Here is a 27,712-nt window from a genome sequence, read left to right as displayed (position 1 = left end):
GGTTTTGCTGATAATAATAAAAAAACATGGTTACTACACTTTTACCACAAAAAAAAACATGTTTAATTTTCGTAAGGGTAAGCTTGGGAGCAAGTAAGCAGAGTTCCCTCTATGAGTGTTTGGAACACATGAGGGGTGGCAACGAGCCTAATCCTCTATTTAATCCCAAGGAAAGCATGTCATGGACTGTGGTCCTGTTCTGACTCATCATAAAACCACACACTAATGTGCAGGGGGGACGTTTTAGAAGCAGGTGATCAGATGCCAAGCTGCCAATGAATGTAAATTCAAGAACAGTTTGTTTTTTTTTCAGTAAGAAACACACTTTACATGACTTTATGGGAAGTACAACCTATTTTGGTCTCAGTATACACAAACAAAAACATAAAATGTTTATTGCAGATACTTGGAAAACATCATGTTGATGTCAGGCTCTCCAAGGACAGCAATTGAAAATGTCTTGTCCACCTGCTGTTCAGAATTGCTGACAATGAATGCAAACAATGAGTGCAGTTTACCATTGCGCAAATATTATGATATATTTCATGAAGTAGTTTTCCAAAAGATATTTTTAGATTATAATTATTTGTCACTCATAACAACTCCTACAAACTAATCATAGTTCTGATAGTGACATGGTGAATACAGTCTCTTTAATAACTATACAAATATTTTAACTATAATTATATATTAACTCTAAATTAATTTAAAATAATTTAATTATTTAAAAAATGAAGCAAATCATCTAAATTGGCGTGCCCAAATATACTGAAACTATGCAAATTGACAATGCAAATAATTTATCACGTCTCATAATTTATAACAACTTATACACTTGTAGAATTAAAATCTAATTCAAGAGGACTTTTAAACTCTTCATGAAGTTTGTCCTCTTTCACTATCCGTTTTTTTAGACAAACAGGAAGTCGCTGAGATTCACCAGACCAAAGAAGCCATTACTGATCTGTTCAGTCGTTACAAGCTGCTGCGGTGATCGACAAATTTGGCATCGATTATTTCTGCCTGAACGTGATGTTTTCCCGTTTTAAAGCGGACGCGATGATGCCCTGGCAGGCGTACATTACAAGTTTATTATTGTCTTAAATTAAGACTGCTAGTGTTTTCTTGTAGCCACATTGGCTGTCAATAATCAGGTGACGTTAAATCAGGAGTTTGAACACTACAGCAAAATCAAACTCTTTAACAGGTCCAGTACAAGGCCTGAAGTTCTCTCCTCCTAGCGCCTGACAAAACGGCATTTGTCTTTCTAATGCGTTTTATTTAATTCACTGGAGTTTTGTTTTCTGAACACTTCGTTGAGTTTTGAAGATGGAGACAGATAAATTTAACTATGTTTATAGTTGCGATCTTGACATAAATGTCCAACTGAAAATGTGAGTATGTTTGTGTGGATCTTAGTCATTGTTTTTATTGTAGCTGTCAAACCAGCAGAATGTCAAAACAGACCGAGTAACAGCCGAGATGCTTTAAGTGTTTAACTGGACACATTGCATCTTACATAGACATGCAGTTTTTCATCATAATATTTTTCTTATTGTATTCTAATATATGTATATATTGCGCAATCGCGCTTCATTTAAAAATCATGTGCTCGGCGCGCGTTGTTTATCACCTGTTAATGACGCGCTGCAGATGTGCAAATGCACTACATAATTAAAAATCTTATATTAGGGAAAATTATTTGCATATACAATCAATTAATCATATCTATACTTATATCATATTATAACTTAAAAAAGTTTCAGAAGCTGTTACTGGGACGTTGTCTAATAAAAATGTATGTATACATTTGGTACCATTATGTGAGGGACTAATATGCACTCCTTCAGTACAGTAGTTTCAAAGAGTGTTGGATTAAAGGTTCTTTATTGAACCGTGCAGCAACATAATAAAAGGTAAATCAATGGCATTGAAGCACTTTTATTGTAAGAGTGTAAAAGTAGTTTGAATAAATTGTGAAAAGCATGCACTTAATAATCTGCTGTAATTATAAAGGGGTCCTTGGAAAGGTTCCTCCCCTGTAAGAGGTCCCTGGCCCCAAAAACCTCATCTTGATAGTAATAAAGCAGCAGTCGTTACCACAAATTGCACATCTCTAAATGTAGAATTCAAATGTGGTGAAATTTTATTTTAAATATGAAGATACCTTCTCTACAGAAAATTTGTTTTGCGATGTTTACCAAAGCGAGCACCATGAGTCAAAAGAGGAGTCCGATGAGAGCTTTGAGTTTTAGGGTTGTCATCTTCCTATTGACATCATTCATTTTCCTGTTGCCCTTCATCTTAACGAGTCAATGTTGACTGTGTGCATCATAAATAAAGGTCATAAATGATTCCTCTGAGCGGTTTGTCGAGGGCTGTTGTCGGTTTAATTTCATTGCGTATGTTGCATTACGTTATAAGGAGAGAGTAATCCCATGGTGCCAGTAAGCGATCTTGTGCAACGCATCATGATAGAAAGGAAACCGTAAAAGCCAAACCGCATAACGAAAAGTTGTTTTCAAACAGGTTGTAGCCAGTTACAAACGATTAAAACGTTAGAAAGTTTAGAGTAGTGGGTCTGAATTTATGTTAGTAACTCTTGTGTACTTTTATAAGACAGAGCATGTTATTGCTTATTTTTGTACATACTATATGTGTACTTTTAGTTAGGTTTAGGGTTTGGGTCATGAGAGTAGCATATACATGCAAGATATAATGACTAACTTTAAACAGACTTACAACTAAAAGTGATAGTTTACCTAAACAAATAAAAAATGTCATTAACTCACCCTCAAGTTGTTTCAATCATACAAATGTCTTCGTGTTCTGATGAACACAAATTAAGATATTTTGAGGATTGTTTGCAATCAAGCAGTTTTTGAGCCCCACTGACTTCCATAGTAGGTTAAAAAAGAAGGACGTTAGTGGTGCTCCAAAACTGTTTGCTTACAAACTTTCCTCAAAATTTGTGTTCTGGAGAAAAAAATTCTTCAGGTTTGGAGCAACTTAAAGGAAAACACCACAGTTTTTCAATATTTTACTATGTTCTTACCTCAACTTAGACAAATTAATACATACCTATCTTTTTTCAATGTGTGCACTTAATCTTTGTACAGCGCGTCATGAATGTGTTGCATTTAGCCTTGCCCCATTAATTCCTTAGGATCCAAACAGGGATGAATTCAGAAGCCACCAAACACTTCCATGTTTTCCCTATTTAAAGACTGTTACGTGAGTAGTTATACGAGTAAGTATGGTGGAAATATAGTTTTCATTTTTTATCCGCTTAAAAAAAACACCACGTTTTATTTTGTGCCACCATACTTACTTGTGTAACTACTCATGTAACAGTCTTTAAATAGGGAAAACATGGAAGTGTTTGGTGGCTTCTTAATTAATCCCTGTTTGGATCCTAAGGAATGAATGGGGCTAGACTAAATGCTAACACATTCACAACGTGCTGTACAAAGATTAAGTGCACACATTAAAAAAGATAGCTATGTATTAATTTGTCTAAGTTGAGGTAAGAACATACTAAAATATTGAAAATTGGTGGTGTTTTCCTTTAAGGGTGAGCAAATGAAGAAAAATTTTTAATTTTTAGGTGAATTATCCCTTCAACCACATTTAAATACACAGTAGTTAGTTACATTGTATATATATGAAGAGCTCAGATGCAAAAGACGCTAAAAAAGCCACCTATGTCAACAAAAATTAGATAATGATATTAACCTATTTAGGGATGAATAATGATTCATTACGATTAATCTATTGCAGAATAAAGGTTTTTGTTTACATCATATATTTGTGTGTACTGTGTATAATAACTTTATATAAGTAAATACACACACACACAGCATGTTTATATTTAATAAATGTTTACATGTGTATATACATTTGTATTTTATGTATATTATATATAAAAATAAAAACTTAATATTTAAATATATATTTTTTTTTTCTTAAAATTATACATGCATGTGTGCATATGTATATATACTAGGGCTGTGCAAAAAATCGACTGCGATTATCACGCGCGTGTCATCAGTAAAGCCGGTTTGGTGATTAGTATTAAATCGCCATCAGCTGCTTTCAGATGGAGCGGCATTTATTACACAGACCCGTAGTTCACCGAGAAGCTAGGCAAAATCGGGTTCATAATCAAGGAAAATCGATTCCGATTATCTATGCGATTTTGCCTAGCTTCTCGGTGAACTACGGGTCTGTGTTATAAATGCCGCTCCATCTGAAAGCAGCTGATGGCGATTTACTTCTAATCACGGAACCGGCTTTACTGATGACACCCGCATGATAATCGCAGTCGATTTTTTGCACAGCCCTAATATATACATAATTATTATTCAAAGTTAACACAAATTTATGATGTAAACAAAAACCTTTATTAATCATTATGCAACCCTAAGACAAATGCTCTCGGCACATAATGTACATTCATCTAATACTTTTGCTTCAGATTCACTTAATCCGGGCCTCACAAATATAGCTTTGTTGGCAGAACCCATTTAACCCCACAGGGATTTGTCCACAGTGGCTAATTTTTTTGCTTTTAAAACTCTCAAAGTGGCAGAAAGCGTTGACTTGGATTATATAAATCACAAAGCGTTGCAGTTTCTGCATAATATCTTCTTTATTGTTATACTGGAAAAAATTCCCCCACCATATCGGATGGCCTAAGAATAAGTAAATAAATAAATCTTCATGTTTCCGTAAACTATCCCTTTAAGTGCACAGAAGAAGAATTGTATTAACGGTGGCGTGCATACATCAAGATGCAAGAGTTTTTTTTACCATGTTAAAGGATATTGACAGAATTTTGCACTCAAGTCAACACTTGATAAAGCTGTCATACAGTATTCATTACATTATTAGAAATGTGTTTCTGAAAGTTTGTATATCACTCTACAAAAACCAAGCAGAAGTATTGTTTCATTCAATTCTTGCTTTTGCAGAGGAAGTTTAGAGGGCAAGAGAGAACAGAAGAGTTATAAATCTCTGCTGGAGGATCCCATGCTGCGCTTCTCAGGACTCTATCAGGAGAGCTGCTCTGACCTCTATGTCACCTGTCAGGTGTTTGCTGAGGGCAAACCTCTCGCCCTACCAGTACGAACCTCTTACAAGGCCTTCAGCACTCGATGGAAGTGAGTACTGTAGCAGTGACTCCTGTGTGTTAGTGCCAAGTAAATCTTATGATTGTCAAGTGAAAAACATCATTTTATATTAATACCTTTGGTGAGTCATGTTGGTATTCTTGGCTTTTCCTCCTCACAGTTGGAATGAGTGGCTTAGGTTGCCAGTGAAGTATCCTGACCTGCCTCAGAGTGCCCAAGTGGCTTTAACTGTGTGGGATGTGTATGGACCCGGCCGTGCCACACCTGTTGGGGGAACTACAGTCACCCTGTTTGGGAAATATGGGTAAAGGTCTAATGTTTACAAAAGCCTGTGAACTTTTAACTTAAGTTGTTTAGATGTATTGACGTTTTAATATCGTTTAACTTCACAACCTATAAATTATGCACATTTTCATTTTTGAAAATATTTTTTATCCCTTAAGATAAAATAGCATTCAAAATGAAATTTATATGTAATTATTACACGGCTCTCTGGAATGCTTGATTCTGATTGGTCAGTTGAGACATTTGCAGGTTCGTTCTTTTCAAATAATAACCGCTCCAAAGTAATAACGCATAGCCGGTACTACTTGTACGATTAAAATTGCTCCGCGCCAATAAAGATTACTGTTTGGCGCCATCTTGTGACAAACACTGGAGAACCAACGAACAACGACAAGACACAGAGAGCTTACTGAGACTGAACTTGACAAAATAGAGCATGACAGCTACGAAGCCAACACGCACAAAAATACAGAATGGGCATTAAAACTTCTCAAAGACTGGCTAAAAGAGAAAAAAATGGAGACAGACAAGTATGAAGCAGAGGATCTTAATAAGGTATTACGATCATTTTATGCATCTGTGCAAAGTTTCGCGGAAGGATAAAAATGTTAATTTAAAACAAATATGCCAATAAAATGTTCCAAATTCATATTCATGTCCAGTTTTTTTTTTATGTGGCAAGTAGCCGTGTAATAAGCGGGATAATGTAGAGGCAGCCGGTAGTTATCGGGTAAATAAGCCCCTTCAGTGTGATAGGGCGATTTTTTAAGGGGATAAAAAATAAGAACTATATTATATAGCGGAAGAGCACTTAGTTTGCAGCATTTCGGCCTCGGCGCGCAGTAACATTATTCATCCCTGTTTGGATCCTAAGGAATGAATGGGGCTAGGCTAAATGCTAACACAGTCATGACGTGCTGTACAAAGATTAAGTGTATGCATTAAAAAAAGATAGTTTTGTATTAATTAATCTAAGATGAGGTAAGAACATAGTAAAATATTGAAAAACAGTGGTGTTTTCCTTTAAATTTCCATCTTTCTTGCACTTCCAGAATGTTCCGGCAAGGCATGCATGATCTGAAGGTGTGGCCAGGCGTCGAGGGGAACGGTAGTGAACCCACTAATACACCAGGAAGGACCAGCAGCACTGTGGCAGAAGACCAGATGGGCCGTCTGGCTAAGGTCAGTTGAGTGATAGGGAGCAGAAAAGCCAACTCGAGACGGCAATAGGAGAAATATGCCTGTGGATGGATATTGTAAACAAGGGACTTGTTAAATGAAAAGAGGGATGGGTGGACGAATAGACGGATGAATCGATGGATATGCTGCTTGTGTTTATAGGTTGCTCAGTTTGTGGAAAGATTGAGAATTGGGAATGTTTGTTGTTGAATGGGTGTGTGCGTGTTGTAAAAGGACATGTTTTAACTGCCCTCTGTTCCAGGGCCCAGACCTGGAGATACTTAGTGACGTGAGTATAAGAAAAAACAGGACAGGAATGCTGATTGTGTGTGTGTGTGTGTAAATGTGTACGATTGTGTACTTGTGTGTTTGTTTGGTGTATATGTGGGCAAGACAGGTAACCTATTTGGATATTGTTTTATCTGACCCACATTTTCACAAATATGTTGAATATATATTTCTTTTTCTGTTTTGGACACTAACACTAACATTTTGGACAATGCTAGACTTACAAACATATTCACCCCTTAAAAAAACATATTTTATTTGTTATTTATTTGCATTTATTAAGACTTAAAAAAAAATATTTTGTATTGACAGCATGTAATCATTAAAGCTTAAAGGGACACAACTTCAATCGCAACTTTTAATTTTCCGTCGATCTTCGTACACGATGTAACTACAGAAGAGTCTTAAATAGGAAAAATATTGAAACCCTCTGGTCATTTTTGAGCACGATGCTAATGGTCTAATCAGATTCAATGGATTACGCTAAGCTATGGTAAAAGTGGTACCGCCAGACCCTAAGGCTATGTTTACATTAATGCGTTTATCCTTTAAAACGCGTTACTTTTGCTACGTTTACGCCTTTCATCTACACTACATCACCGTTTTCGACCCTCATAAACGGATTCGTTCGCAAACGCTGAAGACCCCGTTTTAGTTTGAGAACTCAGACGTTGCTCTGAGTGTAAATGAACGTAGACGGAGTCTTATGTAAACGAACAGCTGATGTTAACGTGACAGCTCATCATTTTCAAAGTAAAAATTATTTTATTCATGTAAATGTTGGTTTGTTACGGAGGTTTTGCCAAAAATAGTAAACATCTACCAACCAGCTAACACTATATCGGATAGTTTTAACATGTATCCTTATAGATAATGTCTGTTTTATATGAATGTTTGAGTATTGTTGGGTTTAATGTGTTTATGTTTTGTTTAAATGTAGTTAGCTTATGAAAGATAGACTGTAATTTTAAATGCCATATAGGCTTTGCAAAGGCCAATATGAAGGGAGAATTGTAATGGGTCAGACATTATTTTCCAGTTTAATGTAAGTTTTGTTTGCTACTTTAAAATGAATTTCGTTTCAGATAATTTGTCTCTTAATTTTAATCGATGTTTTGTTGATAAGTTTTGTGAATATAAATTAATAAAAACAATAAACTTAACGTCATTAATATAATGCTCGTTTAGGCGCTTGGCTTTTAGCTATTTGTGTGTTGCCAGCGGAGGACGTGCACGGACCTCGCACACTTTTAAAAATTAATGCAATAAGCATTTCTGGTAAAGGCTAAAGCAATACTTCACCTCTTACTATGTTTGATTGAAGTTTGAATTTGCTGATTTATTTTTGCTTCAAGTTCACTACTGTTCAGTACTGTTCACTTGAATGCTTTCTTTTTAAATCATAAAGACCTTTCTGTTTAGTTATTAAATCAAAATTAACCTATTAATCATATTAATATGTTGTAGGGGGAGCTAGAACAGTATAAGTGTTTATGTTTTGTTTAAATTTAGTTAGCTTACGAAAGATCGACTGTAATTTTAAATGCCATATAGGTGTTGTAAAGGCTAATATGAAGGGAGAATTGTAATGGGTCAGAAATTATTTTCCAGTTTAATGTAAGTTTTGTTTGCTACTTTAAAATGAATTTCGTTTCAGATAATTTGTCTCTTAATTTGAATCGATGTTTTGTTGATAAGTTTTGTGAATATAAATTAATAAAAACAATAAACTCATCGTCATTAATATATAATGCTCTTTTAGGCGTTGCGCTTTTAGCTATTTGTGTGTTGCTAGCGGAGGACGTGCACGGACCTTGCACACTTTCAAAAATTAATGCAATAAGCATTTCTGGTTGGCTAAATTAATACTTCACCTCTTACTATGTTTGATTGAAGTTTGCATTTGCTAAAATTTATTTTTTGCTTCAAGTTCGCTACTGTTTAGTACTGTTCACTTGAATGCTTTCTTTTTAAATCATAAAGACCTTTCTGTTTAGTTATAAAATAAAAATTAACCTATTAATCATATTAATATGTTGTAGGGGGTAGATAGAACAGTATAAGACTTTCCCAAACACATTTTTATAGGTTAAAAAATAGTGTCTGTTGTAGTGGCCGGCAAAGGATCTAGCTATGAATTTTTGTCAATATCGCACACCCCTAGGCTGCGTAAACGTGCAGGTAAGCTATTATTAGAGTAATAAGTTATTTTACACTTTTATGCGCATGCCCAGTTACATGATTGGTCATGTTTCATGCGTTTATGGTGGTGTATAGTGTGGATGAAGATTATTTTTAAAATGCCAGTATAAACGAGGATCGTTTTCATTTTAAAATGCCGTTTTAAAACGCAAATGCTCTAATGTAAACATGGCCTAAGATCAGCTGAATGGATTCCAAAACAGTACAAGTCAAATGGGGAGCTGAAAAATGAGGATATTTAAAGGACAAGTTCGGTATTTTAGACTTAAAGCCCTGTTTTCAGATTGTTTATGGTGAAATAGAACGGTTTTGACTGAAATTTCGACATTTGCGGCTGCCCTGAGAATTTTTGCGTGTTTGTGTTTCACCTCCCACCTCTACAATGGGTTTAATGGTGCACTGGAACAATCCTTCCTAAAATGCATTAAACTTTCGTTTACAAAGACGTGAAACTCACCGAGTGGTCAGGGGTGTTCACTGGTATCCTCACACAAAAATCGCTCCAAAAGACGCATTCCAACAGGTTTTATCGTAGTTTTTACCAACTCCATTGACTAGTATTAGATGTCCTGTGAGGTACGGTATTACTCCGCGCCGGGAACTTTGTTTCTATTCTTGCAATTGGCAATGACGGATTAGCGCCACCACCTGGGCTGGAGTGTCTATTATTCAAGCTCTAAGCGGAAGAATGTACGGGTGTGAGGCGTTTGGAAAAATAGGTCCACAAGTTAACAACGAATGCTAAAACAGCTGTTGGAAAGCATCTTTTGCAGCGATTTTTGTGTGAGCATATCAGTGAACACCCCGACCACTCGGTGAGTTTCACGTCTTTGTAAACGAAAGTTTAATGCATTTTAGGAAGGATTGTTCCAGTGCACCATTAAACCCATTGTAGAGGTCTGAGGTGAAACACAAACACGCGAAAATTCTCAGGGCAGCCGCAAATGTCGAAATTTCAGTCAAAACCGGTCTATTTCACCATAAACAATCTGAAAACAGGGCTTTAAGTCTAAAATACCGAACTTGTCCTTTAAAAAAAAAAAGTGAAGTGTTCCTTTAACCTGCAATGTTCCCTAAAAATAATGTAGATTTCTTATAGGTATTATACTGTATGTAGCCTATAAATATAAGTTTAGCTTATGACTTCTGGTGCCCTTTAGTTGAAATGTGTTATTGTACTACTAACTATATCTAACTGGTTGTTTAGAGAAGGTTGAGTCATCTTGTGTGCTACTACTTTACATTGGCATCTGCTGACTGACTTGGCTAATGAGGTTTTTTTTGTGCAAGACTTTGGTGGCTGTCACATGATTGGCTTAAGGTTTGCACGCAGACGTTCATAGGGTTGCTTAAAGTGTTTCTCCGCTTTGTTTGCTTCTCTCTCAGCTAACGAAAGCTCATCGTCAGGGTCACATGGTTAAAGTGGACTGGCTGGATCGCTTGACGTTCAGAGAGATTGAGATGATCAATGAGGTGAGTGGATTTGGTTTTCTATGTAGAGTCCAAAACTAAAAACCACAATCATGTCAAATTAAGTTGATGTATAAAGTGTGTGTGTTTTCTCTACAGAGTGAAAAACGCAGCTCTAATTTTATGTACCTCATGGTGGAATTCCCCCGGGTCAAAAGTGGAGAACGAGAATACAGCATTGTCTATTATGAAAAGGTAAATGCGTTGGTGAATCTTGGATAATACTTGGATAGGATCTGCTTGGTCTTCTTTGACATGCTTCACTCCTGAAAGACGTTTATTTTTATTAACGTGACCTATCCCTCGCAAGAGTAGAAAATAATGTCAATACGTAGACAAAACCTGCCTGAAAGTTTTCTAAACCTTTACGAAAATTAGTGTAAAAAAGTGTAGTAACCATGTTTTTTTGGTGTATTGATTACTATTAGCAGAACCATGTTATACTAAGTAACCATGTTTGTTTGTTTTAACTGTAGTAAAACTGTAGTAAATCAACATGGTTAATTTTCGACCTTGATTAGCTCTATCGGGTGTGTGTTATTATGGTTGGAGCAAAACTCTGCAGAGACACCGGTCCCTCCAGGAGCAGGATTGGACACCCCTTGTATAGTGGCTTTATGTTCAGTCCATCTTTATTCTCATCTTTCTCTTTAGGATGCAGATGATTCCTCGCCTTTGCCAACCAGTTCAGATATTGTGAAAGTTCCTGACCCTCAGATGTGCATGGTGAGCGCAGATGAACACAAATTACGTGTGTTAAGGGTGTGAGCTGATGATCTTTTTATTTGTCATGTAATATGATGACATTTATGCTCTGTTGCAGGAGAACCTCGTCGAGAGTAAACACCATAAACTGGCTCGTAGTTTACGGAGTGGGCCATCTGACCACGATCTCAAACCTAACGCAGCCACGAGAGATCAACTCAATGTTAGTGATAAAGAGTACTTCAGAGTACCTGTCAAAAGATGTGTGTTTATGTACTGTATGTAAATAAATGTGCGTTTATCTGTCGTAGATCATAGTGAGCTATCCACCAACAAAACAGCTCAGCTCAGAGGAACAGGACCTTGTTTGGAAGTTTAGATATTACCTTACCACACAGGAGAAGGTGGGTGAACACACGGGTAGCAGCTTGGTGTCTCTGCAAATCCAGATTTAGTCTTATTTTATGTTTAAACTTTGAATCTCATTGTGAATCTGCTTTCAGGCCCTGACAAAGTTCCTGAAGTGTGTGAACTGGGATCTGCCACAAGAGGCCAAACAGGCTCTGGAGCTGCTGGGAAAGTGGAGGCCGATGGATGTGGAGGATTCCCTGGAGCTGTTGTCCTCTCAGTTTAGTAATCCCACCGTCAGACGATACGCTGTCGCAAGGTTGCAGCAGGCTGACGATGAGGTACATTTTGTGTGTTTGTGTATATATTTGTGTTAATCACATTGTGCCTCACATGCTTTTGTTTTTTCTATTAGCAGTGTTAGGTTAATGGATAATTACACCATTACTAATATGCATGGGTGTCTGACACAAAAAAATGTGGGTGGGTCCAAAATATTAACTGAAGAAGATGCCATTTTTTTGTATTTTGGTGCCTTTTAATTAAACAGTTGCTAAAAGCCTAAAAGCTTTGTTTATCTTGTTGTGTTGTGGTGTTGTGCAGCAGGCAAATGTAGTAAAAACACAAATTGAGTTTAAAGGCGGGGTCTCTGAAAGCCAATTTTGATATTTGAAATCACCTAAACCAGGGGTGTCAAACATACGGCCCACAAAGGCTTCCAATCTGGCCCGCATGATGATTTATAGAGTTTTATTAAATATATCGTCGCTGCCCGATGAAACTCACGTATGTCCAAAACGGTTACTTTTCAGAAAGTGAAAAAAACACCGTATATCAAAAGCAGTTGAATGAAGCGTTGTCATACTTGGTACGGCATATTTACATGTAACCATATTCTTGCCAGTGTAATGATATAATCCACATTTGACCAAAATTGAGTTTAAATGGACATGCGTGCATATTTTACAGTAACTGTGATCGATACGCGTTCTTCCGATCATTAATTAGAATGGCCAAGTCGCGTTTCGTATTGACAGATGAATACGCTCAGTTCATTAAATAGCCTACGTCTTAGTTAAATACGCTTACTTTATTTAATATTAATTATACATTTATTAAATGTCTCTTGCAAACTATGAAGGGACAATGAATCAATACACCGACATGGTAATGCTACACAGCAGGGGCGTCAGTTTGTGTTGAAAAGTGGTGGGGACAAAAGATCAGATAAAAACATTACTGCAGGACAGGAAAAATATTGAATAACGGCGCATCAAAAATGGGCATAGCGTAGGCTAGTCAACAACAAGAAAATACTCAGCATAAAACCCTCAACAATGTCGACTGCACACATGTAACAGTCCCTGCAACACCAGCTCAACCGAACAGTGCCAAAGCACCATACCGTAGAAAACAGCAGCGCTTTTAGTCAATGATTACAATGAATTTCATTACATATGTACAAGAAAACACACCATAAGCATACAACGCAACATATGTGACACTAGACCACAAAAGTCTTAAGCATCGCTTGATTTTTCAGAACATTTTAACCAAATGCTTTCAAAAAGTGGTGGGGACATCCCCAGCGTAAATAACACCAATGCTAGACAGATACTTTGTTTGCACAGTCCTACCGTAATTAAATCACTCCTAGATGTTCGTCTGGCGTCCGGGGAAAACGTTTACCTCGATGAAGGAAAGTAATTGTCATGTTTATTCGGCTATATCCAGTGCTGAGCTTCGATGAAACTTTACGAGACCGGCGAGATGCTTCACAGGCGGAAGATATGCGGCGTGATTGACAGCTTTGACACCAAATGGGTATACGTGAAATTCAGATGACATGATTTCACAAGTTTTCATTGGCCATTTAGGTATGTGACTCATACTGTATACGGAAATGAACCTGGACATTCAATCTGTCGAAAAATCTCAAAATCGGCAAAATGAACATACGTGATTTTCATCGGACAGCGACGATATGAAATACATATTTTAAAAACCCTTTCAGGCGGGCGTCTAGTTCGTTTTTAATATGAGAGACTTGCGGAAAGCAGCAAAACGCGGAACATAGAGTAAACACGGTGCCCAAAAATCTTGCTGTTTTATTGTTACCGCTCCGCTAAAGATCCACTGATTCCGGTAATCCACTTCGTGTTTTCCCAACCGCTTCGCAGCATCTCTGTGTCCACTCTCTGCCTGGAGAGCGAAGACGACAGTTTCCGAAGTTCGTTGCATTAACAGGTAGATTCATTACATTATATCAGTTGTTAAACAACAGAATTAGTAATTTGTAAGTTTGTTTATGTATTTCTTCCGGTAATGATTTGCTGTCGGTGTTCTAAAAGTGCTAACAACTTAGCAAGCAAACAACAACAAAATATCCACATTCTTAGTATTAATGTTACAATGCTTGTCTAGTCGATTTAATGTTCCTGATCAGATCTGAGTTAATATACACACTAAATTTGCTGTTGTTGGCACACTTTACAAAAAACACCAATGCCTTCACAAAATAATGACAGAGAACGGAAAGGGAGGCTGCTAAAGGCAGTTCAACATTGTAAACATGGATTCAAAGCTCCATCAACATATTGAATATTTAGCAGATTGTCACACTTTAATTCTTGTTATTATATTTCCCATTATAATCACATGCTAGTAATATAACACATCATATTTATAATACTTTATTAAAACCATAATGATAGTACCACCCCCCTTAGTGCCCTTTTTGGTTTGGGCCACTGCCCCATCTAGCATTTTCTAAATGACTGTTCTCATTACAAATATATTCCAAAGAAAAGTGAATCGTTTATAAATATTTTTGGAATTAAGGAATAATGTAAAAGAAGTTAAATTAAAGCTTTTCAACCTAAGGCAAGTGGATTTTGTACAGATGTAAATTTGTGTGTATAATATGTACAGTATGAGTGACTTATGAAATGTAGTTTTCACAGAGCTGTGTGTTTCTCTAGTTTTCTTGCTGAACAAACTAATTAATTGGTTTGTTTAGTTAATATTAACACAATTATCAGCACACTAAAGGGGATCGTGTGGACAGGCGCCACCTGGCGGCGCTGGTGTGCGTATACTCATAGAAAACAATGCGCTGAGCTGCGCGGCCGGTGTGCGATCCCCTTAAGGTTTAAAAAAATTATCCGGCCCTCACATCATGTCGTTATTTACCATCTGGCCCTCAGCCTAAAATGAGTTTGACACCCCTGACCTAAACAAACACGCTCCTACCCCAATAGAATCTGGACCTTCTTTTGATAGACCCGCCCCACACATACGCAGCCCAGGCAACAATGTTGGTTAGTAGACACGCCCCTTACTGCTGATTGGCTACAAGTGTGTTTTGGTACTTAGCCTGATTCCCTTTTACAAAGTGTTTTTCAAAAATCATGCACCCCGCCTTTAATTTATATGGACTCTAAATGACCCAAGTGGAATGGATCTGAGGAAGCAGTAGTGTGGAAGTTAAGGCTGCAGCTAAAATGCGTAATGGAGTTTAATTTATTAGGGCATTCCTCTAGTGGAATGGATTTGACTGATGGCGCGCTGACAAGTGAACAGACATATGCGTTAAATTTGATGAAAAATTGTGTGGGTCTTGTCCCAGCCACATATAATGGTTCTGACGCCCATGCCAATATGTATATACAATAAATGACGGAAAAATGACAGAACTTCCATACCTCTCTCTGTCTCTCTACTTTTCTTCCTGTAGGATCTTTTAATGTACTTACTCCAGCTGGTGCAGGCATTAAAGTATGAGAACTTCAATGATATCCAGGGTGGTTTGGAGCCTGCCAGTAAGAGAGACAGTCAGGGGGGTCTGGGAGAGAGTTCAACACTAGGAGATCTGGAGAGGTCAGCTACAACATCAAACATGTTCAAAAATGCACTGATTTTCTCCTATTCATAAATAAGTACATCAAAATTGCATGTAGAATATACAGAGATCTTATATATCTTATGCACCTGTCTAATTTTGTTTTGATGCATATTGCACATTCTCTGTTAATTCAATATACCTAATTTCACTATTGAAATATTCCTGTCCCGTTCAGTTATTTAATAGATCAAAATGAAATTGCTGATTCAAACACACAAATATTTATAAATGAAAATCATGAAAATTGTCAGGAGGGTCCAAACTTTTGCATACGACTGTATTTTTATATTTATATACTGTATGTAGTCAATGAAATATGTGTGTTTATGTAGTTCCCAGATGGTGTCCACAATCACAGTGACGCCCACCTCACAGAAAGGCAAAGATGGAGCAGATGGTGACAATCTAGAGGTGAGTAAAGACAGTTAATAGATAAATAAAAGCATATTTGTGGATGGCCTGTGCTGTGTAGATGTAAATCTTGTCTATTATCTGTTTCATAGCAAGATCTGTGCACCTTCCTTATATCACGTGCCTGCAAAAACTCTACACTGGCAAACTATTTATACTGGTGAGTAATGGTGTGAACACCAGGGGCCTCATTTATCAACAGTGTGTAGAAAATGTTCTATATTTGTACCTACGAATGAAATTTAGAATGTGTCTAAGTACAAAAAAATCGGGATTTATCAAACGTGCGCACCGGGTTCGTACGCACATCAGTAAGTAATCATTGATGATAAATCCCACTTGTTCTTAAGCATCATGCTCGTGCACGTTCATGGTCATTTGCATTCCGAAACGCCTCCAATGAACCATATATGGTGACAACACCTCCCGTTATAAGTCACGTGGTTGTGCTTTTTCCCTCATCGCAATAATGACAAAGAGAGCGAAAAAGAGGAACTTTACAGACACAGAAATTGAGTTACTGGTGGATGAGGTTAAAAACACATCTGTTTGGTTCACTTAGTACGGGAGGAATGACTAACAAAAGAAAACAAATCTGCATGGGAACATACCAGTGAGTTTAATTATGGTATTAGGTATGAGAACACTTCTAGAAATAAAAAAGTGGTTTGACATTAAATTATCAGCCAAAAAAAAAAAAAAAAAATGCGTCACAGCACACCGACGTGAAATCTGTAGGAGGACAGACAATGACAGAACTTTCCTTGGACAGCCGCATATAACCAGCATCATCGGCGCGATCTCTGAAAACGCGCTCCCGGCGGAATGGATGATTTGCCAAGTCTTCCAATAATGCAAGATAAGCCGTCAAGCATTTGACGGAGCTTTCTTATATAGGGTTAGACACTTATTTCATTAATTAACTTCAATACTGATTTGCACAGGGTTCCCGCGGGGTCTTAAAAAGCCTTAAAAGCATTGAATTTATGAATTTGGAAATAATACCTTAAAAAGACTTAAAAAAGTCTTAAATTTTGATGTCTGGGTCTTAAAAATTGTGCTGTATGTAACTTCTCCATATTGTATTTTTCCTTAAAAGTTTCTTTGTCAACCACATTTTGATTAAATCAGGGATGCAAACACATCGCTTTTCAGCGCCTGCGCCTTTTTATTATTAATGGCATTTTGGTTGCGAGCACATCGTGTCTCTCCCGATGAGTCTGCTGTACGTTCACATGCTCTCTGTTTCTCGATGAATTGGGTGCGACATGAAGCGAGTTCAGCGTAACATGTTTCTGAACTTGAGCAGAGTTGTATGCATAGAGGTTTTCACGGAGGACCGGGTCCGATTAATATTATGTGTAAAACCCGAGTCGATAGGAAAACGGCCGTGATCAGAGTCAGTCAGCGCTAATGTTCACGTGCAGTTTCAAGCTGCGTGCCTCCGTTTCTATTGCGATAACAACTGGCTTGGTTTGAAAGTCACGACCACGCGCTGCACTTTCTTTCTCCGTCCCTTTGTTTAATAATATTCTTATTAATGAACCATCTTTTTATTTCTAAAAAGTTTGCTCAAAGATCACAAAGATGGTAGCAAAAAAGCAATGTGAATGTTAATTAAGCCCATTGCACGAGCAAAGCTCAAGCTGACTCTAGATATAAAAAAACGCAAAGCTCTAATATAAAGTCACCAGTCACTGGGACAGCAAGTAGACTTTTGAATCTAAAATAATAAGTGGATTAAGCTCTTTTAATCTGCAAGAGAGGAATTAAAAGAGGCACTTTTACTGCTTCTGCTCTATCTAAAAAAGGAAAGAAAACTACATAAACCATAACACACCGATTACATTTATAATCTCTAGACCTGCACTTTCTATCATTAATATACTATACATATTATTGTATTCAAAAGAGTTTGATAAAAGGGGTCATCTACACAAGTATTGCTTCATATGTCAGTGCAAAAACAGTAAAGTGTTTTGTGATGCTTTGACAAACATTGTCAGCTTTGTTCATTTATGGTTGGATTTATGAAATATAATGTGAAATTAATATAAATGAATGCAGCCAGATGGAAGGCCCTGGTTACGTTGCAGGAGGTGGCCAGGAAGAAGGAGTAAAGCAAGAAGAAGTGCTAGATAGTTCAATAAGAGTTTTGGTTTAACATAAAAAATGAAATTGAATATTCCAAATTAATGTCGGCGTCTTTTGATTTTCAAATTTCATTTTTCTCTACAGTATATACCTAGGTTGGTAGGGATGGCAGGGGTCTGTCACTGTGGCAATGTAGCCTAAGTATCTGGATATTTGCCTGGGTGTGAGGGCTTAGATTACCTTTCTCTTTTTTGAACATACATGTGTTTGCATCTCTGTTTGTTTAATAAAGTAGTATAAATAAAGAGTGGCGGATCCAATAATTGAGAACGCAACACAGTCCCGGGTCACAGTACAAAATACTGCGAACACGTGATACCTTCAGTAAATGAAGATCACCACAATCATAGACTGCAACACAACACAGCAACAGGCAAAGGAGAAGTGGGAAAAATCAAAGAAAATCTCAGAAATTCCTTAACAACTTAACATTGTTTGGCAAACTTTCTTGTGGCCTACTGAAAAAAAAAGTTCACACTTAATCTTTTTACCCATTTCACATTTTGGAAAAATAAATGAACACAAGTTTAAGTATTTTAGTTTTTCTTTGCTGGTAGGGACGTGAAATGGGTATTAATTTTTTATATAAATGGTCTTAAAAAGGTCTTAAAAAGACTTGAATTTAACTTGAAGAAACCTGTAGGAACCCTGTTTGCAGTTACTTTATTAACAGTAATCATTTTTAACACCTGGGGGTGGATAATAAATAGACAAAGTATTCTTTTAACACTGGGGATGGACGGTCCTGTGTAGTATCGCTATTATACCACTAGATGCTCTGCGTACGCATACTCCGAGGTGTGCGTATATTTACACACATTTCTACGTATAAGTACAATTTGATAAATTCCACACTTTGCGTAAAACTGTTCCTACGCACACTTTACGCACACTTCTGTTCGTACGCACGCTTGATAAATGAGGCCCCAGAACTGTAACTGTGTACAATTGTAAAAAAGTATTATACCGTAACTTTCCAGTTATGCCGGCTCCACATATAGGATTTAAAAATTTTGAAACATTTGGTTTTAATTACAGCCGTCTCAATTAACTCATTCCCAGCCAGCCATTTTTTTAAAAGTTGCCCGCCAGCAATTTCTGTGATTTTGACAAAAGTTTAAAAAAATGCCTTCCAGGAAAATTTTCTTCTGATATATATATATATATATATATATTTATTTATTTATTTATTTATTTATTTATATTTCAAATGAAAGAATAGACCCTTCAAACAAACAATAAACAAACAAACAAAACAGGGAAAAAAATTCATACTATCTATATTTTTTCTCTGCTTATAAACTCTTAAATATGGGTATTTTTCTTAAAATAATTTTTTTTAACAAAAAGCTGAAATAATGGAATTTTTGTAAAGGAATTTTGTTAGAGATCAGAATCATAAACAGAGTTTTGGCTTCAGTTTTTTATTTTTCATAAATTTGGTGAGTCGCTGTATTTATTCATAAGTTGGGTGAAAATTCATCAGGAACACTTTTTTATGCAAATGTTTTCTCTTCATTGATGAGATAACTCGTCAATGACTGGAAAGAGTTAACATGGCTGTATGTGCCCTTTATGTGACATGGTCTTTTCCTGCAGGTATGTAATAGTGGAGTGTGAGGATCAGGACACACAGCATAGAGACCCAAAGACCCATGATATGTATATCAATGTAATGAGGAGGTTCAGTCAAGCTCTGCTTAAGGTATCTTATGCACCAAACAAGTTTCTCATGGCAAGGCATTTATCTCTTGATGCTGAATGTATAACTGCTGTGTGGCGTGACACCGCTTCTGCCAATAAGAAGATATTTGATGTTTAATGAACTGGTAAAAGAGCAAGAAAATGTCCTTTCTATTAATTTCACTTTAAAAACACTGATGTTAATTAAATAACGTATTTAATTGATATAATAATTATTATTATAAGCAAATAAGTATACATTGGCAAATGTGTAAATGGATAGTAATAATTGTGTCTGTTATCAGGGTGATAAGAGCGTGAGAGTGATGCGCTCCCTGCTGGCCGCTCAGCAGACATTTGTAGACAGACTCGTGCAACTCATGAAGGCTGTTCAGAGAGAGAGTGGAAACCGCAAGAAAAAGGTATGAAACACAGTAATGTCATACAGAATGAATTAGTATTAATTGAGTACTAATAACTGTGGTAACTTTATAATAAGATTAAATTTAATTAAAACAATTACAGCATCTATCTGTATTACTGTAGGTTAACTAATGTACTGTAGTTCATTGTAAATTCATTAAAACATCAACTGATCTTACTTCATAAAAGCATAAATGTTTAAGTGTAGTGTAGAAATGAAAATAAACTCATTTAAAGGGCACATTTTACAAGACTTTTTTAAGATGTCAAATAAATCTTCAGTGTGCTTAAAGTATGCATGTGAAGTTCTGGCTCAAAATATCATATAGATAATTTATTATGGCATGTTAAAATTGCCACTTTGTAGGTGTGAGCAAAAATGTGCTGGTTTTGGGTGTGTCAAATGCAAATGAGCTGATCTCTGCACTAAATGACAGTACTGTAGTGCAGATTAAGGGGCGGTATTATCCCCTTATGACATCACAAATGGAGCCACTTTTCATTTTTTTTACATGCTTTTAGAGAATGGTTTACCAAAAAAAAGTTCCAGGGTTGTTCTTATTCACATTTTCCAGGTTGATAGAAGCAATGGGTACCCAATTATGGCACTTTAACATGGAAAAAGTCAGATTTTCATGATATGTCCCTTTTTAACAAACTCTCTGCATCTTTTCTTTCTGTTATTCATCAGACGGAGCGGTTACAGTCTTTATTAGCTGACAATGAGAAGGTGAACCTGTCAGAGATCGAGCCCATTCCTCTCCCTCTAGAACCTCAGATCCGCATCAAAGGCATCATACCCGAGACTGCCACACTATTCAAGGTATAATGTGTATACATCTGTTACAGAGTGGCCCATGTGTGTCGCTCACCCCAAAAACTTGTTTCTCTTTCTCAGAGTGCTCTGATGCCCGCCAAGCTCATCTTCAAGACAGAGGATGGGGAGCAGTATCCAGTCATCTTCAAACATGGAGATGACCTCAGACAAGACCAACTCATCTTGCAGATTATTTCACTCATGGACAAGGTCTCATCACACACACCCTTGGACATAAACACCCATTCTCATGGGGTCCCATCTTGTAGACTTACTTCGTTTTTATACCAGGCTACTAGCAAAGACTAATTATTAATATCTTGAAATTGTTATTTTAAAAATGTGACCCACAGAGGTATAGACAAACCTGTACAAACCTGTTCTTAACATATTTATCTTTAACAGTTGCTGAGAAAAGAAAATCTGGACCTGAAGTTAACACCCTACAAAGTTCTGGCGACCAGCACCAAACATGGTCAGTGTTTCACTTAAAGGTTTCGTTCTTTTTGTGTTTTTAAAGCTTTGATTGTGTTTACATAAGATGTGTTCATGTTTCACGTGTAAAAAAAACATGGTATTTTTCACTGTATTTTGCTGCTTTCAATGTCCTAAAAACAGGCTTATGTCTTCATTGTTCTATGAAGTCCCTCCTTTAGAAATGCGTAACGAGTTCTGATTGTGTTGTGATTGGATAGCAGCTTAGCTTTCGGTTAGCTTAGCTGGCAGCTGACGTATTCCTGTGGGCAAAGTTTAGTCAAAAAACTGTACTGACGTCATTAAAGCAGGAAGTAGAGGCCTGTAGTCCAAACCGGCCGTTCACTGTAGGCTTTGAAAGGCGAATTATTCTGTTAAAGAAAATATACATAGCCTGGCAGTGAACTTTGAGCTTAATCATTTTACAGGTATTATTTATGCTATTATAGCAACATTACACACTAACTAGGGTTTAAAAAATAAGATCAGGGAGAACGTGACCTTTAATGTGTGCGGCTCAAAGCAAGGGTTCAGCTGCTGTCTGTCACCCAACCCTCATTTCACACATGAAGCACTGAATGCTGCATATATTATTCTCTACAGGTTTTATGCAGTTTGTGCAGTCAGTGCCTGTGGCTGAAGTTTTGGCCACTGAAGGCAATATTCAGGTAATATTAAATCTGGTAGTATCGTACTTGCTGGTTTCTAAGTTAGTAAAGTTTCTTTTCTTGGTTTACTGTGTCCATAAAGAGTTTCTTTAGAAAACATGCTCCAAATGACAAGGGGCCGTACGGCATCAGCTCTGAAGTCATGGACACGTATGTTAAAAGCTGCGGTGAGATTCACTTGATGTGCATTATTATTCATTTCTGTGTATTTATTTAGTAAAGCATGATATACTTGTTATAAAGATGAAGATATTATGAACCACCTTTTGAATGTTTGCCGGATGAGGTACAGTACTGTGCAAAAGGCCGCCATCACCAGCTTGGTTGTTTTAGCAAAGTTTTCATGCTCATTCATATTTATTTTTCATTCTTTTTCATGTTACAAACAGAAAATACAGGAAATATGTACACAAAATTAAAAATAAAACAATTTTCATAACTAAATGTTTTAGTATTTAGTTTGACCTCTCTTGGCACGAAACACATCTTGAGCTTTTTTGAGGAGACTGAAGTCCTGAAATCATTCGATTAGAATTAGAAATTAGGATTTAATTTCATTTAGGTTTAAGAGATCCTGCAGTTTCCTGCTATTTCTCAAGTGGAAGGGGAGTTTATCATAAATATTAATAAGCTTATACTTTTATACTGTTTTTAATACTCCATACACATTTCCTGTATTTTCTAGTTGTATTCTAATAAAGAGACTGAGAAATAATTAAATATGATCACTATACAATTACAAAAACAACAAATCTAATGGTAGCAAGGTGCCCCCAGACTTTTGCACAGTACTGTATATGTGTGCGTGATCTTTCAAATGTGTCTTTGTATCCTTCATGTTTTCAGCGGGCTATTGTGTCATCACCTATATTCTTGGGGTGGGAGACAGACATCTGGACAACCTGCTTCTCACAAAGACTGGTACTCTCAGTTATAGATAACTCTATGATAATCATCCAATGAAATGCTTATAAATGCGCTGACCGGTCTCTCTGGCCTGTAGGGAAGCTGTTTCATATAGACTTTGGATATATTCTGGGCCGTGATCCTAAACCTCTGCCACCGCCCATGAAACTGAGCAAGGAGATGGTGGAGGGGATGGGGGGAATGCAGAGTGAACAATACCAAGAGTTCAGGAAACAGTGTTATACCGCATTTTTACACTTGCGCAGGTCAGTTACACACACACTAGACTGGAAACAGATACAACAGGTGTTATTACACAGAGCAAAGGCAGTGGAAAGTTAATGCTTAACAATGTTAAAAAATGCTAAAGCATTCTCTTTTTTTATACTCATGAAGACAATACAGATCCAACAAAGCATAGAGTAAATCAGCTGTAATAAAAATGATAAAATAAGTATATTCCATAAAATGAATATATATTACAAAAAATGAGTATATGCATATAGCAGGGTTCTCACGGATCATGGAACTTTTGGAATATCATGGAATTTTTAAAGGTCTATTCCAGACATTGAAAGTCAAGGAAATTTTTGTATTTTTTGGCCAAGTCTTAGAATATCAGGGATTTTGTTTGTCGCTTTAAATGTTAGTTTGCATGTATTATTATGTTATCCTCTTGTTAAATTGTGATGTAAGGAATACCATTTCCGGGTCCAAGCCTCCACTAATTATCACTACATTATCAGGCTCATGCATCTCAGACATAAGTCATGAAAATGCAGCTTTTTAGTCAGGGAAAAATCAGGGAATTTGGCATGGAGTGGGAAACGCGGATATAGGATAAAATGCATACATATACATACAGATAATTCATTTATTATTTTCCTATTCTATATAACATACAGTGGATGCATACATACATTCTCAGATAATAGACACATATACAATGGTTTCCATGTTTTATAGGGCCTTTCTATAGGCGTAATGGGACTGTACAAACTATATTCTATCCCATAACCCTCACAGAAAAACTTTATGCTATTTTAGATACAAACATCATTCTGTATGATTTATAAGCTTGCTTCCTCATGGCGACCAAAAATACTGGTATTACTATCTTTGTGGGAACATTAGGCCCCAACAACATAGTCAGACTGCAGGACTATCTGTGACCCAACATTTCTAACACTATTGGAGGAACAAGCATATGATGATTAAAATGCAGTTTGTTTTCTCTTGCAGATACTCCAATCTTATTCTGAATCTCTTCTCTTTGATGGTGGATGCTAATATTCCCGACATTGCACTGGAGCCTGACAAAACTGTGAAAAAGGTTTGTGTGTGGTCCCCAATGTTTTGCTGAGATTTCAGAGATAAACTAAACAATAATATCTAGTACGCTGGTAAGTTTTAGCCTGTACATTCTTTGTCCGCCCACCACAGGTTCAGGACAAATTTCGATTGGACCTCTCAGATGAGGAGGCGGTGCATTACATGCAGAGTCTGATTGATGAGAGTGTAGGAGCGCTGTTTGCTGCAGTGGTTGAGCAGATACACAAATTTGCACAGGTTTGTGTGTGTGTGTGTATATATATATATATATGTATCACATCCCATATGGTAAAAAATATTTTCAAAAATAATTTTAAAAATATACAAAAATATTTTTCACCAGTATGTTTTTGAAATATATTTTACAGTATTTATATTCTTCTTGCATTGGAATTTGGAAGAAAATTTTGTATGTTACAAACCTGTAAACATAACAGGTTTGAAAAGGTTAAAATTAGGTATATTTTACTTTATTAAATTTAACATACTTTACAAACTTTTATTTTTTGGCCAGGTAAAATACACAGTAGGCTACTATGCACAAGTTTTTGTCCACCACCCCCAGACTTGTTGTTTTAGACGTTTTAATGTCCATCAATATTTTTCAATCTATTTTATTAAGATACAAACAGAAAATACTGGAAATATGTACTAAAAAATAACATTTTCTGGACTAAATTACTTCTTAATTTAGGGATAGTTAAGGGATAGTTCGGACAAAAATGATATTAAACCCATGATTTACTCACCCCCAAGCTGTCCTAGATGCATATGTCCATCGTTTTTCAGACAAACACATTTTCAGTTATTTTAGAAAATGTTTTAGATCTTTCAGTTAATTAAATGTAAAGTTACGGGGTCCACGACCTTCAAGTCCAAAAAATGTGCATCCATCCTTCACAAAATAAATCTAAACGGCTCCAGGATGATAAACAAAGGTCTTCTGAGGGTAATCTGCATGGTGTTGTTGTAGAAATATCCATATTTAAAACTTTATTAACGAAAATAACTACCTTCCGGTAGCGCCGCCATCTTAGACTCCTCTGTATTCAGGAGAGAGTTATCAGCGTAGTGTACGCACTCTTCTTAGTGACGTATAACAAATTCGGAGGGCGGGGGCACAGAGCAGCAGCAGAGTCGCCTCCTCTGATCTTGAATGCGGATGCGACTAAGATGGCGGCATTTCCGGATGCGAGTTATTTTTGTTTATGAAGTTATAAATGTGGATATTTTTACAACGAAACTGTGCGGATTACCCTCGGATTAGCCTTTGTTTATCATCGTGGAGCCGTTTGGATTTATTTTGTGAAGGATGGATGCACATTTTTTGGACTTGAAGGTCGTGGACCCCTTAACTTCACATTTGATTAACTGAAAGATCTTAAACATTTTCTAAAATAACTGAAAATGTCATCGTCTGAAAAATGATGGACATATGCATCTCGGACGGCTTTGGGGTGAGTAAATCATGGGTTTAATATCATTTTTGGAGACTGAGAAACAATTATATATGATCACTATAACATTGCAAAAACAACAAGACTTTTGCACAGTATATATTTTTTATATATTTGTTGCCCTTGAAATACATTTTGAAAATTCAAAAATTTATTCAATTAAACTTTACTTTCTACAAAATGTATTAAGCATATATTTAAAACATATTTTTGTCCAGATAATTTTTTTTTTGCTATACAGGATGTCATCTTAAGCAACAAACTTTTCTATAAATGTTTATATTTATAATTTACACTTTATTCTTTACCAAACTAATTTACAGAAGATATAAAATTGAGTAATTTACTCAATATTAACTAATAATTCATTAATAATAGTAGATTAAACTTAAATGTATGTTAAACAAACAAAGAGGCACAAGAACTGGCTGTTATAAACACAAAATGGCCAAACATAGCATTGGGCAATAATGTCACTAATACTTTGTTCACAGTATTGGCGCAGATGAGTTGATGTCATGGAGGCTGATTCTCACAATGCGCAAAAGACAGATGGACTGCGAACACAAGTGAATGTTGAGAAAGAAATGGACAGGTGCCAAGGCCATGCTTTGCGATATCATGTACTTACTATGAGCTGAACTCAGAATATCTTTGTATATAATATTTAAAATTGTAATAATTAACTTCATGTACAAAAGACAGCCAAATAAATATTCAAACTTTTGCATTTGTCTGTTTATTGGTCAGCTTTATTTTGTTTTACAACTTAAAGGAGGTCTCTGTTTGGTGTTTAAACATTTTATTTAACTAAAATCTTCTGTAAAATCCCTAAATTAGGCTCATGGGGGGCATACCTTATCCTTTATGATAATGAGTGGTTCTAATGAATATGGTGGTTTTGAAGGTTTCAATGGGTGAGGGTTCTGTGTTTGGTTCTTTATGTGCAGAGTGAGTCAGATAGTGAGTCACAGCCTCCTATGAGGATCACTCTCACGATTTAATAAGAATCCTACATGTATGTACAGAAATGTGTCAACCCCAGTAAACTAGATTGTCATTATACAAAGTTTATATTGCTAATTATGTTTGGGACAAATGAAATCAGACAGAATTTATTTGACATTGACTTCAGCAGACACTGATATAATTACAAAAGCATTTGTTATTATAATTCTTTAACAAATATAATTGGTAACACTTTACAATAAGGTTGTATTAGTTAATGCATTAGCTAACATGAACTAGAAATGAACAATACTTCCACAACATTTAATAATCCTAGTTCATGTTGATTTCTGCATTTACTAATACATTTATAAAATTAAACTTTGTTACTGTTAAGTAAGGAATAATTGACGGTGGGACGTTGAATTTTAAGAAAATAATCCACACCCAAGGTGGTTATGGCGTGGGTGTGCATTATTTTCGAATAATTCAAAGTACCGGAACAATTATTCTGCTTATACCAAAAAATTACACTGTAAAAAAAAATCCGTAGAAATTACAATGTTATTGCAGCTGGGTTGCCGGTAATTTACCGTAGATTTACGTTTATGTTATTTACTGGCAAGAGTTTGTTCAAAGTTAAATAAATTTTAAATATTTACAAGTCTTTATCTTTACAGAATAAAACTATACAATAACAGCCTCGTGCAAAGCATTCTGGGAACCAGAAATCATCATCAACCTTTTTCTGTTTTTTTGCTTCAGATTTTGTTTCCCAGAACATTTTGCTTGATGCTGTTTTTTTAGTTTTACTCTGTAAAGACAAAGACTTGTAAATGTTTAATGTTCATTCAACTTTGAACAAAATGTTGCCAGTAAATAACATAAATTTAAATCTACGGTAAATTACCGGCAACCCAGCTGCA

At 36.2% G+C, this 27,712-nt stretch overlaps 1 protein-coding gene across 2 annotated transcripts; it reads left to right on the top strand.

Moving 5' to 3' along the window:
• Positions 1 to 953: 953 nt before the first annotated feature.
• On the top strand, positions 954 to 26,564 carry pik3c3 (phosphatidylinositol 3-kinase, catalytic subunit type 3). Of its 2 annotated transcripts, XM_065248722.2 has the most exons (26): positions 954 to 1,394; positions 4,974 to 5,162; positions 5,293 to 5,436; positions 6,470 to 6,599; positions 6,859 to 6,885; positions 10,473 to 10,559; positions 10,656 to 10,751; positions 11,211 to 11,282; positions 11,380 to 11,484; positions 11,573 to 11,665; positions 11,765 to 11,950; positions 15,346 to 15,488; positions 15,846 to 15,924; positions 16,017 to 16,084; positions 19,678 to 19,783; positions 20,067 to 20,183; positions 20,876 to 21,007; positions 21,083 to 21,211; positions 21,407 to 21,476; positions 22,079 to 22,143; positions 22,226 to 22,310; positions 22,990 to 23,064; positions 23,147 to 23,315; positions 24,292 to 24,382; positions 24,493 to 24,618; positions 26,333 to 26,564. In XM_065248722.2, exons 1-26 carry the CDS (start codon positions 1,330 to 1,332, stop codon positions 26,345 to 26,347), a joined length of 2,664 nt encoding a protein of 887 aa, XP_065104794.1. In that variant the 5' UTR covers positions 954 to 1,329; the 3' UTR covers positions 26,348 to 26,564. The 2 variants fall into 2 exon arrangements, with proteins under 2 accessions (XP_065104794.1, XP_065104795.1); XM_065248723.2 differs by lacking the exon at positions 6,859 to 6,885 and having other exon boundaries at positions 955 to 1,394.
• The last annotated feature ends 1,148 nt before the right edge of the window (positions 26,565 to 27,712 follow it).

This window comes from Paramisgurnus dabryanus, chromosome 2 (assembly GCF_030506205.2).
Source record: "Paramisgurnus dabryanus chromosome 2, PD_genome_1.1, whole genome shotgun sequence".
NCBI lineage: Eukaryota > Metazoa > Chordata > Actinopteri > Cypriniformes > Cobitidae > Paramisgurnus > Paramisgurnus dabryanus.
The sequence above is the reverse complement of the archived record's forward strand: the minus strand, read 5'-3'. Positions and strand labels throughout refer to the sequence as shown.